The 25,740-nt window shown below is 40.0% G+C and overlaps 2 protein-coding genes across 4 annotated transcripts in view; one reads left to right on the top strand and one right to left on the bottom strand.

The window, feature by feature from the left end:
- LOC133543404 (uncharacterized) overlaps positions 1-25,740 on the bottom strand; it is a 428,419-nt gene that overhangs the window by 313,159 nt on the left and 89,520 nt on the right. The window lies entirely within an intron of this gene.
- Positions 689-25,740, top strand: part of LOC133543399 (TBC1 domain family member 23-like) — a 57,684-nt gene continuing 32,632 nt past the window's right edge. For both annotated transcript variants that reach the window (XM_061887949.1, XM_061887948.1), the window contains exons 1-7: positions 689-782; positions 10,399-10,516; positions 10,588-10,693; positions 20,453-20,657; positions 20,739-20,862; positions 20,938-21,062; positions 21,133-21,179. In XM_061887949.1, the coding sequence (XP_061743933.1) occupies positions 745-782; positions 10,399-10,516; positions 10,588-10,693; positions 20,453-20,657; positions 20,739-20,862; positions 20,938-21,062; positions 21,133-21,179 (763 nt within the window). In that variant the 5' untranslated portion in view covers positions 689-744. The remainder of the gene's footprint in view (positions 783-10,398; positions 10,517-10,587; positions 10,694-20,452; positions 20,658-20,738; positions 20,863-20,937; positions 21,063-21,132; positions 21,180-25,740) is intronic.

Here is a 25,740-nt window from a genome sequence, read left to right as displayed (position 1 = left end):
GTACCCCGCCTTCCGCCCGATTGTAGCTGAGATAGGCGCCAGCGCCCCCCACGACCCCAAAAGGGAATAAGCGGTAGAAAATGGATGGATGGATGGCTGGATGTCATAATTGTGACTGTTTTATCTCATAACTCGACTTTTTATTTCATAATTGCGACTTTTTATCTCATGATTAGAATTTATCTTCCCATAATTATATTTTTTTATCTCGTAATTTCCATTTTTTAAATCTCATAACTAAGACTTTTTTTTTATCTCATAGTTATGAATTGTACTTATATATTTGTACACATATATATTTTGACCTTTTACTACATAATCATGATTTTTCATGTCATAATTCAGACTTTTTTTTTTATCTCATAACTGGACATTTTATTTCATAATCACAACTTTTTATCTCATAATTAAAATGTTTCTTCTCACAACTATGAAAATTCTTTATCTCGTAATTTCGATTTTTTTTTAATCTCATAAGGCTTTTTATCTCATAGTTTTGACATTTTATCTCATAATTACGGTTTTTACTCATAAGATTATTTCAGTATATTACATTTTCATAATTTTTATGTCATAATTACGACTTATTATCTCATAATTGTGAATTTTGGTCTCACACGGGTATGTACTGTATAATAATGCTTATATATATATATATTTCCTTAGCCCCGCCCCTCGGAGCGTGCCAACTCTCGCGAGACTTGGGCCGTTGACGGCGTTTGACGTTTCTCCGTCAACACAATAATGGCGGAAGCTGTGGAGGGAGCTTTACTGGCCACTTGGTGAGACAATTTACGATTTTATCCACAAAGTCCGACACGCCGACAAACATTTTTTGAAGCTGTCGTCTTTAACGGAGCTGGACGTGAAGAGTTTGTGTCGGTAATCCGCTCCCGCGAGGTTTCCCGTACTCGCCGCCACTTCGCCAGCTACTGCTGATAATTGCGAGTATTGGTGACGTCACTACCAGTGATAATAGTCAGTGATGTCATTACTACGTGACGAAAATGGCGAGCAGGAATATGTGCGTGTCATAACTTTCCAACAATTCACGTCGCTAGGTTAGCTACCTAGCATGCTAACAATGGCTCAGAGCTAAAGGCCTACTGAAATGAGATTTTCTTATTCAAACGGGGATAGCAGGTCCATTCTATGTGTCATACTTGATCATTTCGCGATATTGCATTATTTTTTCTGAAAGGATTTAGTAGAGAACATCCACGATAAAGTCGCTAATAAAAAAGCCTTGCCTTTACCGGAAGTAGCAGACGATGTGCGCGTGACGTCACTGGTTGTAGGGCTCCTCACATCCTCACTTATATTACAATCATGGCCACCAGCAGCTAGAGCAGGGGTGCCCACACTTTTTTTGCAGGCGAGCTACTCTTCAATTGACCAACTCGAGGAGATCTACCTCATTTATATTTATTTATTTATGAAAGAGACATTTTTGTAAACAAGTTAAATGTGTTTAATGATAATACAAGCATGTGTAACACGTATAGATGTCTTTCTTTCACAAAAACAAGAATATAAGTTGGTGTATTACCTGATTCTGATGACTTGCATTGATTGGAATCAGACAGTAATGATGATAACGCCCACATTTTCAAATGGAGGAGAAAAAAAAGTTGTCCTTTCTGTACAATACCACATGAAAGTGGTTGGTTTTTGGCATCTAATTCATCCAGCTTCCATACACTTTACAAGAAAAACATTGGCGGCAAATTCCGTAGCTTGCTTGATTGACATTCACGGCACCTGAGGGTCTTGTGAGATGACGCTGGCTGCTGCCAGTTCATTATTATGAAAAAATGACAGAGAGGAAGGCGAGAAACACTTTTTATTTCAACACACTTCCGTCAAAACTCTAAAGGCCGACTGCACATTTCCTATCTTCACAATAAAAGCCCTGCTTCATGCTGCCTGCGCTAACAAAATAAGAGTCTCGGAAAACTGGCGTGCACAAGTGATGTGCACGCCAGCTTTCTGAGGGATCGCTTGTGCACGCCAGTTTTCCGAGACTCTGTATTTAGTTAGCGCAGGCAGCATGAAGCAGGGCTTTTATTGTGAAGATAGGAAATGTGCAGTCGGCCTTTAGAGTTTTGACGGAAGGTACGGCGCGAGAGTCTGTTGAAATAAAAAGTGTTTCTCGCCTTCCTCTCGGTCATATTTTCATAATAATGATCTTGCAGCAGCCAGCGTCATCTCACAAGACCCTCCGGTACCGTGAATGTCATTTAAGTGACGTCTTGGTGAAGATTGATGATCACTAATTTTTAGGTCTATTTTTTTTAAAAGCCTGGCTGGAGATCGACTGACACACCCCCCGCGGTCGACTGGTAGCTCGCGATCGACGTAATGGGCACCCCTGGTCTAGAGCTATTTGGACCGAGAAAGCGACAATTTCCCCATTAATTTGAGCGAGGATGAAAGGTTCGTGGATGAGGACGTTTAGAGTGAAGTACTAGAAAAAAAAAAAGAAAAGGCGGCGTTTCAGATGAAATTAAACACATTTACTAGGATAATTCTGGAAGATCTCTTATCTGCTTATTGTTTTAATAGTGTTTTAGTGAGATTGTAAAGTCATACCTGAAAGATGGATGGCTGCGGTGAACGCCAGTGTCTCTCAGAGGAGCCAAGATCACAAATCCACTGAAGTCTCCGGTAAGAGCCGACTTAATATCACAATTTTCCCATCCAAAAACTCGCTGGTTGACGTGGAGAAACATGTTCGCTTGACCGCTCCGTGTTAAAGCTTCACAACAAACAAAGAAACACCGGCTGTGTTACGGTTGCTAAAGGCAGCTGCAATCCACCGCTTTCCACCAACAGCATTCTTCTTTGACGTCTCCATTATTAATTGAACAAATTGAAAAAGATTCAGCAACACAGAAGTCCAAAATACTGTGTAATTATGCGATGAAAAGAGACTACTTTTAGCCGTTTGTGGTGCTGGGCTAATATGTCCGCTACAACCCGAGACGTCACGCGCAGGCGTCAACATTCCGCGACGTTTTCAACAAAAAACTCTGCGGGAAATTTAAAATTGCAATTTAGTAAACTAAACCGGTCGTATTGGCATGTGTGGCAATATTAATATTTCATCATTGATATATAAACTATCAGACTGCATGGTTGGTAGTAGTGGCTTTCAGTAGGCCTTTAACATTTCAACTCATCGTTTCCGCTATTTGTCTGCTTCAGGTCGGGGGGTCCAAACTCCGGCCCTAGAGCCATTTGTGGCCCCAAGCTCGTTTTTCATAGGCCCGCAACACAGTCTAACGACAAAGTAAACACGTTCTGGATTTGAATGATACGTACAAAAAAAATAGAATATGGCATTTTAGGAAAAATTGCGTGCAAATGCATTTCAGTGTTGAAATGCTAACGTTAGCATGTTAGCAGCCAACAAGTGTCAGGTATCACGCTATATGACTGTGAAGTGTTTGACTGCAAAATGGGATAACAAAAAGTTAGCATGCTAACAGCCAACAAGTGTCAGGTGTCACGGTATATGAGTCTGAAGTGTTTGGCTGCAAAATTGGCTATCAAAAAGTAAGCATGCTAATGTTAGCTTGCTAACATTGCTTGTTGGCTGTTAGCATGCTAATGTTAGCAAGCTAACATTCAACAAGTGTCAGGTATCACGCTATATGACTCTGAAGTGTTTGGCTGCAAAATTGGCTAACAAAACGTTAGCATACTAACAGCCAACAAGAGTCAGGTATCACGCTATATGAGTCTGAAGTGTTTGGTTGCAAAATTGGCTAACAGAAAGTTAGCATGCTAACAGCCAACAGGAGTCAGGTATCACGCTATGACTCTGAAGTGTTTGGCTGCAAAATTGGCTATCAAAAAGTAAGCATGCTAATGTTAGCTTGCTAACATTGCTTGTTGCCTGTTAGCAGGCTAATGTTAGCATGTTAACATTCAACAAGTGTCAGGTATCACGCTATATGACTCTGAAGTGTTTGGCTGCAAAATTGGCTAACAAAACGTTAGCATACTAACAGCCAACAAGAGTCAGGTATCACGCTATATGAGTCTGAAGTGTTTGGTTGCAAAATTGGCTTGCAAAAAGTTAGCATGCTAACAGCCAACAAGAGTCAGGTATCATGCTATATGACTCTGAAGTGTTTGGCTGCAAAATTGGCTATCAAAAAGTAAGCATGCTAATGTTAGCTTGCTAACATTGCTTGTTGCTTGTTGGCTGTTAGCATGCTAATGTTAGCAAGCTAACATTCAACAAGTGTCAGATATCACGCTATATGACTCTGAAGTGTTTGGCTGCAAAATTGGCTAACAAAACATTAGCATACTAACAGCCAACAAGAGTCAGGTATCACGCTATATGAGTCTGAAGTGTTTGGTTGCAAAATTGGCTTGCAAAAAGTTAGCATGCTAACAGCCAACAGGAGTCAGGTATCACGCGATATGACTCTGAAGTGTTTGGCTGCAAAATTGGCTATCAAAAAGTAAGCATGCTAATGTTAGCTTGCTAACATTGCTTGTTGCTTGTTGTCTGTTAGCAGGCTAATGTTAGCATGCTAACATTCAACAAGTGTCAGGTATCATGCTATATGACTCTGAAGTGTTTGGTTGCAAAATTGGCTAACAGAAAGTTAGTATGCTAACAGCCAACAAGAGTCAGGTATCACGCTACATGACTGGAGTGTTTGGCTGCAAAATTGGCTAACAGAACGTTAGCATGCTAACAGCTAACAAGTGTCAGGTATCACGCTATTTGACTCTGAAGTGTTTGGCTGCAAAATTGGCTATCAAAAAGTAAGCATGCTAATGTTAGCTTGCTAACATTGCTTGTTGCTTGTTGCCTGTTAGCAGGCTAATGTTAGCATGCTAACATTCAACAAGTGTCAGGTATCACGCTATATGACTGAAGTGTTTGGTTGCAAAATTGGCTAACAGAAAGTTAGCATGCTAACAGCCAACAAGAGTCAGGTATCACGCTATATGAGTCTGAAGTGTTTGGTTGCAAAATTGGCTAACAGAAAGTTAGCATGCTAACAGCCAACAGGAGTCAGGTATCACGCGATTTGACTCTGAAGTGTTTGGCTGCAAAATTGGCTATCAAAAACTAAGCATGCTAATGTTAGCTTGCTAACATTGCTTGTTGCTTGTTGTCTGTTAGCAGGCTAATGTTAGCATGCTAACATTCAACAAGTGTCAGGTATCACGCTATATGACTCTGAAGGGTTTGGTTGCAAAATTGGCTAACAGAAAGTTAGCATGCTTACAGCCAACAAGAGTCAGGTATCACGCTACATGACTGGAGTGTTTGGCTGCAAAATTGGCTAACAGAAAGTTAGCATGCTAACAGCCAACAACAGTCAGGTATCACGCTACATTTCTGGAGTGTTTGGCTGCAAAATTGGCTATCAAAAACTAAGCATGCTAATGTTAGCTTGCTAACATTGCTTGTTGCTTGTTGCCTGTTAGCAGGCTAATGTTAGCATGCTAACATTCAACAAGTGTCAGGTATCACGCTATATGACTTTGAAGTGTTTGGTTGCAAAATTGGCTAACAGAAAGTTAGCATGCTAACAGCTAACAAGTGTCAGGTATCACGCTATTTGACTCTGAAGTGTTTGGCTGCAAAATTGGCTATCAAAAACTAAGCATGCTAATGTTAGCTTGCTAACATTGCTTGTTGTCTGTTAGCAGGCTAATGTTAGCATGCTAACATTCAACAAGTGTCAGGTATCACGCTATATGACTCTGAAGTGTTTGGTTGCAAAATTGGCTAACAGAAAGTTAGCATGCTAACAGCCAACAAGAGTCAGGTATCACGCTACATGACTGGAGTGTTTGGCTGCAAAATTGGCTAACAGAAAGTTAGCATGCTAACAGCTAACCATTGTCAGGTATCACGCTATTTGACTCTGAAGTGTTTGGCTGCAAAATTGGCTATCAAAAAGTAAGCATGCTAATGTTAGCTTGCTTACATTGCTTGTTGCTTGTTGTCTGTTAGCAGGCTAATGTTAGCATGCTAAAATTCAACAAGTGTCAGGTATCACGCATTATGACTCTGAAGTGTTTGGTTGCAAAATTGGCTAACAGAAAGTTAGCATGCTAACAGCCAACAAGAGTCAGGTATCACGCTACATGACTGGAGTGTTTGGCTGCAAAATTGGCTGACAGAACGTTAGCATGCTAACAGCTAACAAGTGTCAGGTATCACGCTATTTGACTCTGAAGTGTTTGGCTGCAAAATTGGCTATCAAAAACTAAGCATGCTAATGTTAGCTTGCTAACATTGCTTGTTGCTTGTTGCCTGTTAGCAGGCTAATGTTAGCATGCTAACATTCAACAAGTGTCAGGTATCACGCTATATGACTCTGAAGTGTTTGGTTGCAAAATTGGCTAACAGAAAGTTAGCATGCTAACAGCCAACAAGTGTCAGGTATCACGCTACATGACTGGAGTGTTTGGCTGCAAAATTGGCTAACAGAAAGTTATCATACTAACAGCTAACAAGTGTCAGGTATCACGCTATTTGACTCTGAAGTGTTTGGCTGCAAAATTGGCTATCAAAAAGTAAGCATGCTAATGTTAGCTTGCTAACATTGCTTGTTGCTTGTTGTCTGTTAGCAGGCTAATGTTAGCATGCTAACATTCAACAAGTGTCAGGTATCACGCTATATGACTCTGAAGTGTTTGGCTGCAAAATTGGCTAACAAAACGATAGCATACTAACAGCCAACAAGAGTCAGGTATCACGCTATATGAGTCTGAAGTGTTTGGTTGCAAAATTGGCTAACAGAAAGTTAGCATGCTAACAGCCAACAGGAGTCAGGTATCACGCTATATGACTCTGAAGTGTTTGGCTGCAAAATTGGCTATCAAAAACTAAGCATGCTAATGTTAGCTTGCTAACATTGCTTGTTGCCTGTTAGCAGGCTAATGTTAGCATGTTAACATTCAACAAGTGTCAGGTATCACGCTATATGACTCTGAAGTGTTTGGTTGCAAAATTGGCTAACAGAAAGTTAGCATGCTAGCAGCCAACAAGAGTCAGGTATCACGCTATATGACTCTGAAGTGTTTGGTTGCAAAATTGGCTAACAGAAAGTTAGCATGCTAACAGCCAACAGGAGTCAGGTATCACGCTATATGACTCTGAAGTGTTTGGCTGCAAAATTGGCTATCAAAAACTAAGCATGCTAATGTTAGCTTGCTAACATTGCTTGTTGCTTGTTGTCTGTTAGCAGGCTAATGTTACCATGCTAACATTCAACAAGTGTCAGGTATCATGCTATATGACTCTGAAGTGTTTGGCTGCAAAATTGGCTATCAAAAAGTAAGCATGCTAATGTTAGCTTGCTAACATTGCTTGTTGCTTGTTGTCTGTTAGCAGGCTAATGTTACCATGCTAACATTCAACAAGAGTCAGGTATCACGCTATATGACTCTGAAGTGTTTGGCTGCAAAATTGGCTATCAAAAAGTAAGCATGCTAATGTTAGCTTGCTAACATTGCTTGTTGGCTGTTAGCATGCTAATGTTAGCAAGCTAACATTCAACAAGTGTCAGGTATCACGCTATATGACTCTGAAGTGTTTGGCTGCAAAACTGGCTAACAAAACGTTAGCATACTAACAGCCAACAAGAGTCAGGTATCACGCTATATGAGTCTGAAGTGTTTGGCTGCAAAATTGGCTATCAAAAAGTAAGCATGCTAATGTTAGCTTGCTAACATTGCTTGTTGGCTGTTAGCATGCTAATGTTAGCAAGCTAACATTCAACAAGTGTCATGTATCACGCTATATGACTCTGAAGTGTTTGGCTGCAAAATTGGCTAACAAAACGTTAGCATACTAACAGCCAACAAGAGTCAGGTATCACGCTATATGAGTCTGAAGTGTTTGGTTGCAAAATTGGCTATCAAAAAGTAAGCATGCTAATGTTAGCTTGCTAACATTGCTTGTTGCTTGTTGTCTGTTAGCAGGCTAATGTTACCATGCTAACATTCAACAAGTGTCAGGTATCATGCTATATGACTCTGAAGTGTTTGGTTGCAAAATTGGCTAACAGAAAGTTAGCATGCTAACAGCCAACAAGAGTCGGGTATCACGCTATATGAGTCTGAAGTGTTTGGTTGCAAAATTGGCTAACAGAAAGTTAGCATGCTAACAGCCAACAGGAGTCAGGTATCACGCGATATGACTCTCAAGTGTATGGCTGCAAAATTGGCTATCAAAAAGTAAGCATGCTAATGTTAGCTTGCTTACATTGCTTGTTGCTTGTTGTCTGTTAGCAGGCTAATGTTAGCATGTTAACATTCAACAAGTGTCAGGTATCATGCTATATGAGTCTGAAGTGTTTGGTTGCAAAATTGGCTATCAAAAAGTAAGCATGCTAATCTTAGCTTGTTAACATTGCTTGTTGTCTGTTAGCAGGCTAATGTTAGCATGCTAACATTCAACAAGTGTCAGGCATCACGCTATATGACTCTGAAGTGTTTGGTTGCAAAATTGGCTAACAGCCAACAAGAGTCAGGTATCACGCTACACGACTGGAGTGTTTGGCTGCAAAATTGGCTAACAGAAAGTTAGCATGCTAACAGCTAACAAGTGTCAGGTATCACGCTATTTGACTCTGAAGTGTTTGGCTGCAAAATTGGCTATCAAAAAGTAAGCATGCTAATGTTAGCTTGCTAACATTGCTTGTTGCTTGTTGTCTGTTAGCAGGCTAATGTTAGCATGCTAACATTCAACAAGTGTCAGGTATCACGCTATATGACTCTGAAGTGTTTGGTTGCAAAATTGGCTAACAGAAAGTTAGCATGCTAACAGCCAACAAGAGTCAGGTATCACGCTACATGACTGGAGTGTTTGGCTGCAAAATTGGCTAACAGAAAGTTAGCATGCTAACAGCCAACAGGAGTCAGGTATCACGCTATATGACTCTGAAGTGTTTGGCTGCAAAATTGGCTATCAAAAACTAAGCATGCTAATGTTAGCTTGCTAACATTGCTTGTTGCTTGTTGCCTGTTAGCAGGCTAATGTTAGCATGCTAACATTCAACAAGTGTCAGGTATCACGCCATATGACTCTGAAGTGTTTGGTTGCAAAATTGGCTAACAGAAAGTTAGCATGCTAACAGCTAACAAGTGTCAGGTATCACGCTATTTGACTATGAAGTGTTTGGTTGCAAAATTGGCTAACAGAAAGTTAGCTTGCTAACAGCCAACAAGAGTCAGGTATCACGCTACACGACTGGAGTGTTTGGCTGCAAAATTGGCTAACAGAAAGTTAGCATGCTAACAGCTAACAAGTGTCAGGTATCACGCTATTTGACTCTGAAGTGTTTGGCTGCAAAATTGGCTATCAAAAACTAAGCATGCTAATGTTAGCTTGCTAACATTGTTTGTTGTCTGTTAGCAGGCTAATGTTAGCATGCTAACATTCAACAAGTGTCAGGTATCACGCTATATGACTCTGAAGTGTTTGGTTGCAAAATTGGCTAACAGAAAGTTAGCATGCTAACAGCCAACAAGTGTCAGGTATCAGGCTACATGACTGGAGTGTTTGGCTGCAAAATTGGCTAACAGAAAGTTAGCATACTAACAGCTAACAAGTGTCAGGTATCACGCTATTTGACTCTGAAGTGTTTGGCTTCAAAATTGGCTATCAAAAAGTTAACATGCTAACAAGTGTCAGGTATCATGGCATTTGATTTTGAAGTGTTTGGTTGCAAAATTGGCTAGCAAAAAGTTAGCATGGTAATGTTATCATGCTAACATTGCTCGTTGGCTATTAGCATGCTAATGTTAGCATGTTAGCAACCAACAAGTGTCAGGTATCACGCTACATGACTAGTGTGTTTGGCTGCAAAATTGGCTAACAGAAAGTTAGCATGCTAACAGCTAACAAGTGTCAGGTATCCCGCTATATGACTCTGAAGTCTTTGGCTGCAAAATTGGCTAACAAAAAGTTAGCTTTCTAGAACGTTAACGTTAGCATGCTAACAGTTGGCATGTCTCAGTCACCAAGTTCCATGACTGCGGTTTTTGCCTGAAAAATTGGCGAGTGCTTTAAATTTAGCACTCTAGCATGCTTAAAGTTAGCGCGTCTCAAATACCAAGTTATATGACCTTATAAGGCATTTGCTTAGTAATGCTGCCTGAGCCAATCAGGGGCCACGATACTGAACATCAGGGTGGGATTGTTTTGGTCTGTTCTGGTGGTCAACACGACTGTAATGTTGATATTTTGACTTTATTTTGATGCTTGAAAATGCTTCATTCAGATTTGGATGTCTATTTATCAAATATTATTTGACTTGGTTTTAGTACCTTTAATGTGCACAATGTATCAAAGGGGTTGTTTATGTTTGTTGCTGTTCCCTCAAGACCAAATGTCCTTTGCACCGTCAGGGACCAGGATCTAGCGGAGGCTCTGGACTCGGGCGGTTCTGACATGGACACGGAGATGGAGAAAGGCGTGGTCCATGTGCAGGAGGATTGTGCGGGACAAAGAGCCAAGATGTGGAAGGTAGGCCAGTGAACACAGCTGTGGGCGTGCAGTGACGTGACACAACGTTGTTGTTGTTGTTGTGTTGCCAGATCGCTCTGAACGTGTCCGGCAAAGGAGACAGTCTCTCTCCCTGGAACGGCGTCCTGGACTTACCAGAACAGACGCTCATTCACAGCCGCTGTCAGCAGTTGATTGGTGAGCAGATGCAGGCATGGCTGTGACTGTCTTAATCACTGGCATGCTAACAATACATTTTTAACATCCTGCTAGGTTAGCGACACTAGCATAATTGTGTGAGCTACATGCTAACATTGAATTTTAACATGTTATGTTAGCAACACTAGCATAGCTATGTGGGCTACTTCCTAACAATACATTTTAACAACATGCTAGGTTAGCAAAACTAGCATAACTATGTGAGCTACATGCTAACATTACAATTTAACATCATGCCAGGATAGCAACACATGCATAGGTATGTGAGCTACATGCTAACAAGACATTTTAACATCCTGCTAGGTTAGCGACACTAGCAGAAATGTGTGAGCTCCATTTTTAACATCCTGCTAGGTTAGCAACACTAGCATAACTGTGTGAGCTACATGCTAACATTGAATTTTAACATGTTATGTTAGCAACACTAGCATAGCTATGTGAGCTACTTTCTAACAATACATTTTAACAACATGCTAGGTTAGCAAAACTAGCATAACTATGTAAGCTACATGCTAACATTACAATTTAACATCATGCCAGGTTAGCAACACATGCATACCTATGTGAGCTACATGCTAACAATACATTTTAACATCATATTATGTTCGCAACACTATCATAGCTATGTGAACTGCATGCTAACGCTACATTTTAACATCCTGCTAGGTTAGCAACACTAGCATAGCTATATGAGCTACATGCTAACAATACATTTTAACATCCTGCTAGGTTAGCAACTCTGGCATAACTGTGTGAGCTACATGCTAACAATACCTTTTTAACATCCTGCTAGGTTAGCGACACTAGCATAACTGTGTGAGCTGCATGCTAACATTGAATTTTAACATCATGCCAGGATAGCAACACATGCATACCTATGTGAGCTACTTTCTAACAATACATTTTAACAACATGCTAGGTTAGCAAAACTAGCATAACTATGTGAGCTACATGCTAACATTACAATTTAACATCATGCCAGGATAGCAACACATGCATACCTATGTGAGCTACATGCTAACAATACATTTTAACATCATATTATGTTCGCAACACTATCATAGCTATGTGAACTGCATGCTAACGATACATTTTTAACATCCTGCTGGGTAAGCGACACTAGCATAGCTGTGTGAGCTACATGCTAACATTGAATTTTAACATGTTATGTTAGCAACACTAGCATAGCTATGTGAGCTACTTTCTAACAATACATTTTAACAACATGCTAGGTTAGCACAACTAGCATAACTATGTGAGCTACATGCCAACATTACAATTTAACATCATGCCAGGATAGCAACACATGCATAGGTATGTGAGCTACATGCTAACAAGACATTTTAACATCCTGCTAGGTTAGCGACACTAGCAGAAATGTGTGAGCTACATCTTTAACATCCTGCTAGGTTAGCAACACTAGCATAACTGTGTGAGTTATATGCTAACATTGAATTTTAACATGTTATGTTAGCAACACTAGCATAGCTATGTGGGCTACTTTCTAACAATACATTTTAACAACATGCTAGGTTAGCAAAACTAGCATAACTATGAGAGCTACATGCTAACATTACAATTTAACATCATGCCAGGATAGCAACACATGCATAGGTATGTGAGCTACATGCTAACAAGACATTTTAACATCCTGCTAGGTTAGCGACACTAGCAGAAATGTGTGAGCTCCATTTTTAACATCCTGCTAGGTTAGCAACACTAGCATAACTGTGTGAGCTACATGCTAACATTGAATTTTAACATGTTATGTTAGCAACACTAGCATAGCTATGTGAGCTACTTTCTAACAATACATTTTAACAACATGCTAGGTTAGCAAAACTAGCATAACTATGTGAGCTACATGCTAACATTACAATTTAACATCATGCCAGGATAGCAACACATGCATAGGCATGTGAGCTACATGCTAACAAGACATTTTAACATCCTGCTAGGTTAGCGACACTAGCATAACTATGTGAGCTACATGCTAACATTGAATTTTAACATTATGTTGTGTTAGCAACACTAGCATGGCTATGTGAGCTACATGCTAACATTACATTTTAACAACATACTAGGTTAGCAAAACTAGCATAACTATGTGAGCTACATGCTAACATTACAATTTAACATCATGCCAGGATAGCAACACATGCATAGGTATGTGAGCTACATGCTAACAAGACATTTTAACATCCTGCTAGGTTAGCGACACTAGCAGAAATGTGTGAGCTACATTTTTAACATCCTGCTAGGTTAGCAACACTAGCATAACTGTGTGAACTACATGCTAACATTGAATTTTAACATGTTATGTTAGCAACACTAGCATACCTATGTGAGCTACATGCTAACAATACATTTTAACATCATATTATGTTCGCAACACTATCATAGCTATGTGAACTGCATGCTAACGCTACATTTTAACATCCTGCTAGGTTAGCAACACTAGCATAGCTATATGAGCTACATGCTAACAATACATTTTAACATCCTGCTAGGTTAGCAACTCTGGCATAACTGTGTGAGCTACATGCTAACAATACCTTTTTAACATCCTGCTAGGTTAGCGACACTAGCATAACTGTGTGAGCTGCATGCTAACATTGAATTTTAACATCATGCCAGGATAGCAACACATGCATACCTATGTGAGCTACTTTCTAACAATACATTTTAACAACATGCTAGGTTAGCAAAACTAGCATAACTATGTGAGCTACATGCTAACATTACAATTTAACATCATGCCAGGATAGCAACACATGCATACCTATGTGAGCTACATGCTAACAATACATTTTAACATCATATTATGTTCGCAACACTATCATAGCTATGTGAACTGCATGCTAACGATACATTTTTAACATCCTGCTGGGTAAGCGACACTAGCATAGCTGTGTGAGCTACATGCTAACATTGAATTTTAACATGTTATGTTAGCAACACTAGCATAGCTATGTGAGCTACTTTCTAACAATACATTTTAACAACATGCTAGGTTAGCACAACTAGCATAACTATGTGAGCTACATGCCAACATTACAATTTAACATCATGCCAGGATAGCAACACATGCATAGGTATGTGAGCTACATGCTAACAAGACATTTTAACATCCTGCTAGGTTAGCGACACTAGCAGAAATGTGTGAGCTACATCTTTAACATCCTGCTAGGTTAGCAACACTAGCATAACTGTGTGAGTTATATGCTAACATTGAATTTTAACATGTTATGTTAGCAACACTAGCATAGCTATGTGGGCTACTTTCTAACAATACATTTTAACAACATGCTAGGTTAGCAAAACTAGCATAACTATGAGAGCTACATGCTAACATTACAATTTAACATCATGCCAGGATAGCAACACATGCATAGGTATGTGAGCTACATGCTAACAAGACATTTTAACATCCTGCTAGGTTAGCGACACTAGCAGAAATGTGTGAGCTCCATTTTTAACATCCTGCTAGGTTAGCAACACTAGCATAACTGTGTGAGCTACATGCTAACATTGAATTTTAACATGTTATGTTAGCAACACTAGCATAGCTATGTGAGCTACTTTCTAACAATACATTTTAACAACATGCTAGGTTAGCAAAACTAGCATAACTATGTGAGCTACATGCTAACATTACAATTTAACATCATGCCAGGATAGCAACACATGCATAGGCATGTGAGCTACATGCTAACAAGACATTTTAACATCCTGCTAGGTTAGCGACACTAGCATAACTATGTGAGCTACATGCTAACATTGAATTTTAACATTATGTTGTGTTAGCAACACTAGCATGGCTATGTGAGCTACATGCTAACATTACATTTTAACAACATACTAGGTTAGCAAAACTAGCATAACTATGTGAGCTACATGCTAACATTACAATTTAACATCATGCCAGGATAGCAACACATGCATAGGTATGTGAGCTACATGCTAACAAGACATTTTAACATCCTGCTAGGTTAGCGACACTAGCAGAAATGTGTGAGCTACATTTTTAACATCCTGCTAGGTTAGCAACACTAGCATAACTGTGTGAACTACATGCTAACATTGAATTTTAACATGTTATGTTAGCAACACTAGCATAGCTATGTGAGCTACTTTCTAACAATACATTTTAACAACATGCTAGGTTAGCAAAACTAGCATAACTATGTGAGCTACATGCTAACATTACAATTTAACATCATGCCAGGATAGCAACACATGCATACCTATGTGAGCTACATGCTAACAATACATTTTAACATCATATTATGTTCGCAACACTATCATAGCTATGTGAACTGCATGCTAACGCTACATTTTAACATCCTGCTAGGTTAGCAACACTAGCATAGCTATATGAGCTACATGCTAACAATGCATTTTAACATCCTGCTAGGTTAGCAACTCTGGCATAACTGTGTGAGCTACATGCTAACAATACCTTTTTAACATCCTGCTAGGTTAGCGACACTAGCATAACTGTGTGAGCTACATGCTAACATTGAATTTTAACATGTTATGTTAGCAACACTAGCATAGCTATGTGAGCTACTTTCTAACAATACATTTTAACAACATGCTAGGTTAGCAAAACTAGCATAACTATGTGAGCTACATGCCAACATTACAATTTAACATCATGCCAGGTTAGCAACACATGCATAGGTATGTAAGCTACATGCTAACAAGACATTTTAACATCCTGCTAGGTTAGCGACACTAGCAGAAATGTGTGAGCTACATTTTTAACATCCTGCTAGGTTAGCAACACGAGCATAACTGTGTGAGCTACATGCTAACATTGAATTTTAACATGTTATGTTAGCAACACTAGCATAGCTATGTGAGCTACTTTCTAACAATACATTTTAACAACATGCTAGGTTAGCAAAACTAGCATAACTATGTGAGCTACATGCTAACATTACAATTTAACATCATGCCAGGATAGCAACACATGCATAGGTATGTGAGCTACATGCTAACAAGACATTTTAACATCCTGCTAGGTTAGCGACACTAGCAGAAATGTGTGAGCTACATTTTTAACATCCTGCTAGGTTAGCAACACTAGCATAACTGTGAGCTACATGTTAACATTGAATTTTAACATGTTATGTTAGCAACACTAGCATACTATGTGAGCTACTTTCTAACAATACATTTTAACACCATGCTAGGTTAGCAAAACTAGCATAACTATGTGAGCTACATGCTAACATTACGATTTAACATTGCGCCAGGAAAGCAACACATGCATAGGTATGTGAGCTACATGCTAACAAGACATTTTAACATCCTGCTAGGTTAGCGACACTAGCAGAAATGTGTGAGCTACATTTTTAACATCCTGCTAGGTTAGCGACACTAGCATAACTGTGTGAGCTACATGCTAACATTGAATTTTAACATGTTATGTTAGCAACACTAGCATAGCTATGTGAGCTACATGCTAACAATACATTTTAACACCATGCTAGGTTAGCAAAACTAGCATAACTATGTGAGCTACATGCTAACATTACAATTTAACATCATGCCAGGATAGCAACACATGCATAGGTATGTGAGCTACATGCTAACAAGACATTTTAACATCCTGCTAGGTTAGCGACACTAGCAGAAATGTGTGAGCAACATTTTTAACATCCTGCTAGGTTAGCAACACTAGCATAACTGTGAGCTACATGCTAACATTGAATTTTAACATGTTATGTTAGCAACACTAGCATAGCTATGTGAGCTACATGCTAACAATACATTTTAACACCATGCTAGGTTAGCAAAACTAGCATAACTATGTGAGCTACATGCTAACATTACAATTTAACATCATGCCAGGATAGCAACACATGCATAGGTATGTGAGCTACATGCTAACAAGACATTTTAACATCCTGCTAGGTTAGCGACACTAGCATAACTGTGTGAGCTACATGCTAACATTGAATTTTAACATTATGTTATGTTAGCAACACTAGCATGGCTATGTGAGCTACATGCTAACATTACAATTTAACATCATGCCAGGTTGGCAACACTAGCATAGCTATGTGAGCTACATGCTAACACGCAATTTTAACATCCTGCTAGGTTAGCAACACTAGCATAACTATGTGAGCTACATGCTAACATTGAATTATAACATCATGTTATGTTAGCAACACTAGCATAGCTATGTGAGCTCCATGCTAACAATACATTTTAACATCATGCTAGGTTATCAAAACCAGTATAACTAATTGAGCTCCATGCTAACATTACAATTTAACATCATGCCAGGTTAGCAACACATGCATGGCTATGTGAGCTACATGCTAACAAGACATTTTAACATCCTGCTAGGTTAGCAACACTAGCATAACTCTGTGAGCTACATGCTAAGATTGAATTTTAACATAATGTTATGTTTACAACACTAGAATAGCTATGTGAGCTACACGCTAACCATACATTTTAACGTCATGCTAGGTTAGCAAAACTAGCATAACTTTGGGAGCTACATGCTAACATAACATTTATAAAGCCCTTTAAAAACGACCACAGTTGAAGAACAAATACACCACAAAGAAATAGAGGCAAAGGACAAACTACAAAATAACATTTAAAACAGAAGTAAAATTCATGTTTGTACAGTGAATGTAGATGTACATATAGTAGGGGTGTAACGGTACGTGTATTTGTATTGAACCGTTTCGGTTCGGTACGAGGGTGTATCGAACGAGTTTGTAATCTAAAGTCTTAGCCAGCGGCTCTGCTTTCTGCCTCTGTCTGAGCAGTGAGCACCCAGCTTTGTCCCGCCCACAAAACCATCTGATTGGTTACATACAAAGCCAATCAGCAGTGCGTATTCAGAAAGCATGTTGTCAGTGCTCCGGCGTCGAGATGAGCAGATATGTGTTTAGCAGGTGAGCATCTGACATCGTACACTCCCCAAATTATAAAAAACACTTCCCAGTCACAACTATTACAAACATCACTATGAGCCCGTTGACCTTCTAGAAACTTAAACTGCAGCTCAGCTCGCTCATAGTTCTGGCTTGAGGTGAAGGCTAATTAGCTTTTAGCGTTACGTTAGCTCATTTTGCCGTGTGTGTGTGCGTGTGTGTGTGTGTGTGTGTAATAAAAGTCAACTACAGACTTCCCAAATGCTGTAATAAATTAAGCATGATGAGTTGACTTGAAACTGTTTAATGTTGCACTTTTTATATGTAGAAGAAAGGTTTTGTCATTTTATTTATTCAAAGCAACAACAGGAGACCCTGCCCCAAGTGGAGGAGTTCAAGTACCTAGGAGTCTTGTTCACGAGTGGGGGAAGAGTGGATCGTGAGATCGACAGGCGGATCGGTGCGGCGTCTTCAGTAATGCGGACGTTGTACCGATCCGTTGTGGTGAAGAAGGAGCTGAGCCGGAAGGCAAAGCTCTCAATTTACCGGTCGATCTACGTTCCCATCCTCACCTATGGTCATGAGCTTTGGGTCATGACCGAAAGGATAAGATCACGGGTACAAGCGGCCCAAATGAGTTTCCAGGTCTCTCCCTTAGAGATAGGGTGAGAAGCTCTGCCATCCGGGAGGAACTCAAAGTAAAGCCGCTGCTCCTCCACATGGAGAGGAGCCAGATGAGGTGGTTCCGGCATCTGGTCAGGATGCCACCCGAACGCCTCCCTAGTGAGGTGTTTAGGGCACGTCCAACCGGTAGGAGGCCACGGGGAAGACCCAGGACACGTTGGGAAGACTATGTCTCCCGGCTGGCCTGGGAACGCCTCGGGATCCCCCGGGAAGAGCTAGACGAAGTGGCTGGGGAGAGGGAAGTCTGGGTTTCCCTGCTTAGGCTGCTGCCCCCGCGACCCGACCTCGGATAAGCGGAAGATGATGGATGGACAACATGAACTCCATAGATATCAGGAATGAGTAGTCTCTCCTATTACAGTTGTACTATTTTTAGCTATAGTTACATTAATCAGTAATGTAGCAGCATAGTTTTGAATGGCAGGGTGCCTGCAATCACATTTTAACAAAAATATAACATTTACATAATAAAAGTCAACTAAAGGCTTCCCAAATGCTGTAATAAATTAAGCATGATGAGTTGACTTGAAACTGTTTAATGTTGCACTTTTTATATGTAGAAGAACATTTTTTTTTATTTTATTTAATCAAAGCAACAACTCGAGGCAGTTTAATGTGGATTAACGTGGGCAGAATTATTATAGTGTTCCCAATGTTAAAAGGATAAAGCCATTGTTTACAAATTTGGTAAATAAATAACCCAAAAAATTTATATTTGGTTGTTTTCTTACTGTACCGAAAATGAACCGAACCGTGACCTCTAAACCGAGGTACGTACCGAACCGAAATTTTTGTGTCCCGTTACACCCCTAATGTTTGTACAGTGAATATATTTGTACATGTATGTTTATATGTATGTGTTTACAGTATGTGTATATATGTGTTTGTACAGTGAATGTATGTGTACATATATGTGTATATGTATGTTTATGAATCGAATGTATATGTACAGTATGTATATATGTATGTTTGTATAGTGAATGTATATGTACAGTATGTATATATGTATGTGTGTACAGTGAATGTATATGTACAGCAGGGGCGCTCACACTTTTTCTGCAGGCGAGCTACTTTTCAATTGACCAAGTCGAGATCTACCTCATTCCTATTTATAATTTATATTTATTTATTTATGAAAGAGACATTTTTGTTAACAAGTTAATGGTGTTTAATGATAATACAAGCATGTTTAACACACATAGATTCCTTTCTTTCATGAAGACAAGAATATAAGTTGGTGTATTACCTGATTCTGATGACTTGCATTGATTGGAATCAGACAGTGGTGCTGATAACGTCCGCATTTTCGAATGGAGGAAAAAAAAAAGTCCTCCTTTCTGTCCAATACCACATGAAAGTGGTTGGATTTGGCATCTCATTTGTCCAACTTGCATACTCGTTTTTAAACACTTTGTTATGAGCATATGTGTGTGGCCCTTTAATGTCTGGCAGCAGGTGAGTGACGTCAGTGAGAGTGCGGGTGGGCAAGCAAGTGAGAAAGCGGCCGCTGAGGGCGTGGGAGAAATACATTGGCATCAAACTCCGTAGCTTGCTAGCTTGTGCACGCTAGCTTTCTGAGACTCTTATTTTGTTAGCACAGGCAGGATGAAACAGGTCTTTTATGGTGAAGACAGGAACTGTGCAGTCGGTCTTTAGAGTTTTGACAGTAGGTACGGAGTCTCTAGAAATAAAATGTGTTTCTCTGCGTCCGCCCTGTTAGTGATTTTTTTTCTTAAATATGAGCTCGCAGCAGCCAGCGTCATCTCACAAGATCCTCGGGTGCCGAGAATGTCAAACAACTGACGAAAGTGAAGTCTTGGTATGATTGATGATTGCTCATTTTTATGTCTATTTTTTAATGCCTGGCTTGAGATCGACTGACACACCCTCCGAGATCGACCAGTCGATCGCGATCGACGTAATGGGCACCCCTGATGTACAGTATGTGTATATGTATGTTTGTACAGTGAATGTACAAACTTTGAGTATGTAGGTATGTACTGTATTTGTGTATGTATGTGGGAGCGTAGGTATGTATGTATGCATGTATGTATGAATAACGGTGTGTATGTGAGTATATGTGTATTTGTATGTACAATGTATGTCCTCGTCTAACGTCTCCTATGTGTCCGCCACCCACGTTCAGACCAGCTGGAGGCGTGCGACGGGGACAGGACGGGTCTGGTCTCGGACGTGGAGGCGGTCATCACCTTCTACTGCAAGTCTCGCAACATCAGCTTCACCTCGGAGCTGAGCTGGCCACACCTCCTCAAGCCGCTGCTGGGTCTGGGGCTGCCGCGCAGCGACCTGTACAACTGCTTCTACGCCGTCATGAACAAGCACATTCCACGGTGAGCGGGCCGCGCCTCGGCCCTCCTCGCGCTGCCAAAACTGAAGCAGAAAAAAAAACAAAAAACGCTTTTTTTTTGTAGGGAGTGCGTGCCCAAAGGCCACCCCTTCCACCTGTACAGACTACTCCTGCAGTACCACGAGCCAGAACTCTGCTCCTTCCTGGACACCAAAAAGATCACCCCTGACTCCTACGCCATCCACTGGGTGCGTTTGACTTCCTGCGCCTTTCGGGCACTTGAACGGTCTTTAACAATGTCCCTGCTTCTTTCTCCCGCACAGCTGGGCAGCCTGTTCTCCAGCCATTGTCCACCCGATGTCACGCAGGCCCTGTGGGACGCCTACCTCCAGCAGGCTGACCCTTTCCTTGTCTTCTTCCTCATGCTCGTCATCCTCGTCAATGCCAAGTAGGCTCTTCTGAGACCCGTCTCCTTCCTGATCATCCTCATACGTTGCTAAACTGATGCTCTTCCTCAGAGAAACCATCCTTGCCAAAGAAGCAGACAGCAAGGAGGCCATCGTCCGTAAGTTCTCATTTCATGCTTATGTACATACCGTATTTTTTGGATTATAAATCGCTCCGGAGTATACGTCGCACCGGCCGAAAATGCATAATAAAGAAGGAAAAAAAACATATATACGTCGCACTGAGTATAAGTCCAATTTTTGGGGGAAATTTATTTGATAAAATCCAACACCAAGAATAGACATTTGAAAGGCAATTTAAAATAAATAAAGAATAGTGAGTGTACGTTATATGAGGCATAAATAACCACCAGAGAGGGTGACTGGTATGTTAACGTAACATATGGTTAGAGTCATTCAAATAACTATAACAGGGGTGCCCATTACGTCGATCGCGAGCTACCAGTCGACCGCGGGGGGTGTGTCAGTCGATCTCCAGCCAGGCTTTAAAAAAAAATAGACCTAAAAATTAGTGATCATCAATCTTCACCAAGACGTCACTTAAATGACATTCACGGTACCGGAGGGTCTTGTGAGATGACGCTGGCTGCTGCAAGATCATTATTATGAAAATATGACCGAGAGGAAGGCGAGAAACACTTTTTATTTCAACAGACTCTCGCGCCGTACCTTCCGTCAAAACTCTAAAGGCCGACTGCACATTTCCTATCTTCACAATAAAAGCCCTGCTTCATGCTGCCTGCGCTAACTAAATACAGAGTCTCGGAAAACTGGCGTGCACAAGCGATCCCTCAGAAAGCTGGCGTGCACATCACTTGTGCACGCCAGCTTTCCGGGACTCTTATTTTGTTAGCGCAGGCAGCATGAAGCAGGGCTTTTATTGTGAAGATAGGAAATGTGCAGTCGGCCTTTAGAGTTTTGACGGAAGGGACGGCGCGAAAGTCTGTTGAAATAAAAAGTGTTTCTCGCCTTCCTCTCTGTCATTTTTTCATAATAATGAACTGGCAGCAGCCAGCGTCATCTCACAAGACCCTCGGGTGCCGTGAATGTCAATCAAGCAAGCTACGGAATTTGCCGCCAATGTTTTTCTTGTAAAGTGTATGGAAGCTGGATGAATTAGATGCCAAAAACCAACCACTTTCATGTGGTATTGTACAGAAAGGACAACTTTTTTTTCTCCTCCATTTGAAAATGTGGGCGTTATCATCATTACTGTCTGATTCCAATCAATGCAAGTCATCAGAATCAGGTAATACACCAACTTATATTCTTGTCTTCGTGAAAGAAAGACATCTATATGTGTTACACATGCTTGTATTATCATTAAACACATTTAACTTGTTTACAAAAATGTCTCTTTCATGAATAAATAAATATAAATGATATATATAAATGAGGTAGATCCCCTCGAGTTGGTCAATTGAAAAGTAGCTCGCCTGCAGAAAAAGTGTGGGCACCCCTGAACTATAACATATAGAACATGCTATATGTTTACCAAACAATCTGTCACTCCTAATCGATAAATCCCATGAAATGTTCTTCCTCGATGTCGTTTCGAAACAACTCTGCCAACTCCAAAGTTATGCCCCGCTTCCTCTTGTCGTTTTCTGCTGCATATTTCACTACGTCCAGTTTGTAATCTGCAGTACATGATTTCCTTTTCTGTGCCACTTTTGTTCAGTCCTCAGTTTTTATAAGTTACAGCCAACGATGAAATGATCCATTTTAATAGCTACGGCAGTAGTATATAGCATATAGCAGTTACCATTCCATGACCCACAATGCACTTTTGCCATGACCCTCCCCCTGCCGAATTCTTATTGGTTGACGTTTGTGTGACGATTGCTGTCATTGTCTTCATCTCTTCCGCGAATGAGATAAATAATATTATTTGATGTTGTGTAATCTGCAGTACATGATTTCCTTTTCAGTGCCATTTTTGTTCAGCCCTTCTTACCGCCAACGATGAAATTATCCATTTTAATAGCTACGGCAGTAGCATATAGCATATAGCAGTTACCATTCCATGACCCACAATGCACTTCTGCCATGACCCTCCCCCGCCAAATTCTTATTGGTTGACGTATGTGTGACGATTGCTGACATTTTCTTCGTCTCTTCCGCGAATGAAATAAATGATATTATTTTATATTTTACGGTAATGTGTTAATAATTTCAAACATAAGTCGCTCCGGAGTACATGTCGCACCCCCGGCCAAACTATTAAAAAAATGCGACTTATAGTCCGAAAAATACGGTATACAAATCCCAAAACTAGTCTTTGGTGTCTCTCGTCAAGTCTGCCATGATTAGTAGTGTTGTTGTTGTTGTTGAAGGGAAATGAGCGAAATGTATTAATATTACATGTTGTGACGGATACTAAAAACCCCGAAAGCAGTGAAGTTGGCACGTTGTGTAAATGGTAAATAAAAACAGAATACAGTGATCTGCAAATCCTTTTAAAATTATACTAATTTCAATAGACTGCAAAGACAATATATTTAATGTTCCAACTGGAAAACTTTGATATTTTTTGCAAATATTAGCTCATTTGGAATTTGATGCCTGCAACATGTTTCAAAAAGTGGCAAAAAAGACTGAGAAAGTTGAGGAATGCTCATCAAACACTTATTTGGAACATCCCACAGGTGAACAGGCTTATTGGGAACAGGTGGGTGCCATGATTGGGTATAAAAGCAGCTTCCGTGAAATGCTCAGTCATTCACAAACAAGGATGGGGCGAGGGTCACCGCTTTGTCAACAAATGCTTGAGCAAATTGTTTAAGAACAACATTTCTCAGCCAGCTATTGCAAGGAATTTAGGGATTTCACTATCTACGCTCCGTTATATCATCAAAAGGTTCAGAGAAGCTGGAGAAATCACTGCACGTAAGCCATGATATGATTCGAACCCACAGGCGGTACTGCATCAACAAGCGACGTCGGTGTGTAAAGGATATCACCACATGGGCTCAGGAACACTTCAGAAAATGCCTGTCAGTAACTACAGTTCGTCGCTACGTCTGCAAGTACAAGTTAAAACTGTACTATGCAAAACAAAAGCCATTTCTCCTCCACCCCCAAATTGGGGGCGGAGGAGAAAAAAGATCCATAAATTAGCTGCAAGGTGCAAAGCGTGGGGAAAAAAATCTCGGCTTATTGTCCGTAAATGTCTTGTACTGGGTGTGAGATGTGCTTCTTTGACTGATTTTTATTTTTTTATTCTTATTTATTGAATTAATTTCTTTATTCGGGGGGTGGAGGAGAAAAAAGATCCATAAATTAGCTGCAGGGTTCAAAGCATGGGGAAAAAATGTCAGCTTATTGTCCGTAAATGTCTTGTACTGGGTTTGAGGTGTGCTTCTTTGACTGATATTTATTTTTTTATTCTTATTTATTGAATTAATTTCTTTATTTGGGGGTTGTAGGAGGAAAAAGACCCATAAATTAGCTGCAGGGTTCAAAGCGTGGGGAAAAAAATGTCGGCTTATTGTCCGTAAACGTTTTGTACTGGGTTTGAGGTGTACTTCTTGGACTGATTTTGAAAAAATTCTTATTTAGTGAATTAATTTCTTTATTTGGGGGGTAGAGGAGGAAAAAAAAACTATAAATTAGCTACAGGGTTCAAAGCGTGGGGGAAAAAATGTCGGCTTATTGTCCGTAAATGTCTTGTAGTGGGTTTGAGGTGTGCTTCTTTGACTGATATTTATTTTTTTATTCTTATTTATTGAATTAATTTCTTTATTTGGTGGTTGTAGGAGGAAAAAGACCCATAAATTAGCTGCAGGGTTCAAAGCGTGGGGAAAAAAATGTCGGCTTATTGTCCGTAAACGTCTTGTACTGGGTTTGAGGTGTACTTCTTTGACTGATTTTGAAAAAATTCTTATTTAGTGAATTCATTTCTTTATTTGGGGGCTAGAGGAGGAAAAAAAAACTATAAATTAGCTGCAGGGTGCAAAGCGTGGGAAAAATGTTTTGGCTTATTGTCCGTAAATGCCTTATAATGGGTTTAAGGTGTGCTTTTTTGACAGATTTTTTATTTAATTTTTTTATTTATTGAATTAATTTCTTTATTTGGGGGGTTGAGGAGAAAAAAGACCCATAAATTAGCTGCAGGGTTCAAAGCGTGGGGAAAAAATGTTGGCTTATTGTCCGTAAATGTCTTGTACTGGGATCAAAGTGTACTTCTTGGACTAATTTTAATTTTTGTTTGTTATTTATTGAATTATTTCTTTATTTGGGGGTTGTAGGACGAAAAGGACCCATAAATTAGCTGCAGGGTGCAAAGCGTGGGAAAAATGTTTTGGCTTATTGTCCTTAAATGCCTTATAATGGGTTTAAGGTGTGCTTTTTTGACAGATTTTTTATTTCATTTTTTTATTTATTGAATTAATTTCTTTATTTGGGGGGTTGAGGAGAAAAAAGACCCATAAATTAGCTGCAGGGTTCAAAGCGTGGGGAAAAATGTTGGTTTATTGTCCGTAAATGTCTTGTACTGGGTTTGAAGTGTACTTCTTGGACTAATTTTAATTTTTTTTGTTATTTATTGAATTATTTCTTTATTTGGGGGTTGTAGGAGGAAAAAGACCCATAAATTAGCTGCAGGGTTCAAAGCGTTGGGAAAAAAATCTCGGCTTATTGTCCGTAAATGTCTTGTAC

This window comes from Nerophis ophidion, linkage group LG26 (genome assembly GCF_033978795.1).
Source record: "Nerophis ophidion isolate RoL-2023_Sa linkage group LG26, RoL_Noph_v1.0, whole genome shotgun sequence".
Classification (NCBI taxonomy): domain Eukaryota; kingdom Metazoa; phylum Chordata; class Actinopteri; order Syngnathiformes; family Syngnathidae; genus Nerophis; species Nerophis ophidion.
The sequence above is the reverse complement of the archived record's forward strand: the minus strand, read 5'-3'. Positions and strand labels throughout refer to the sequence as shown.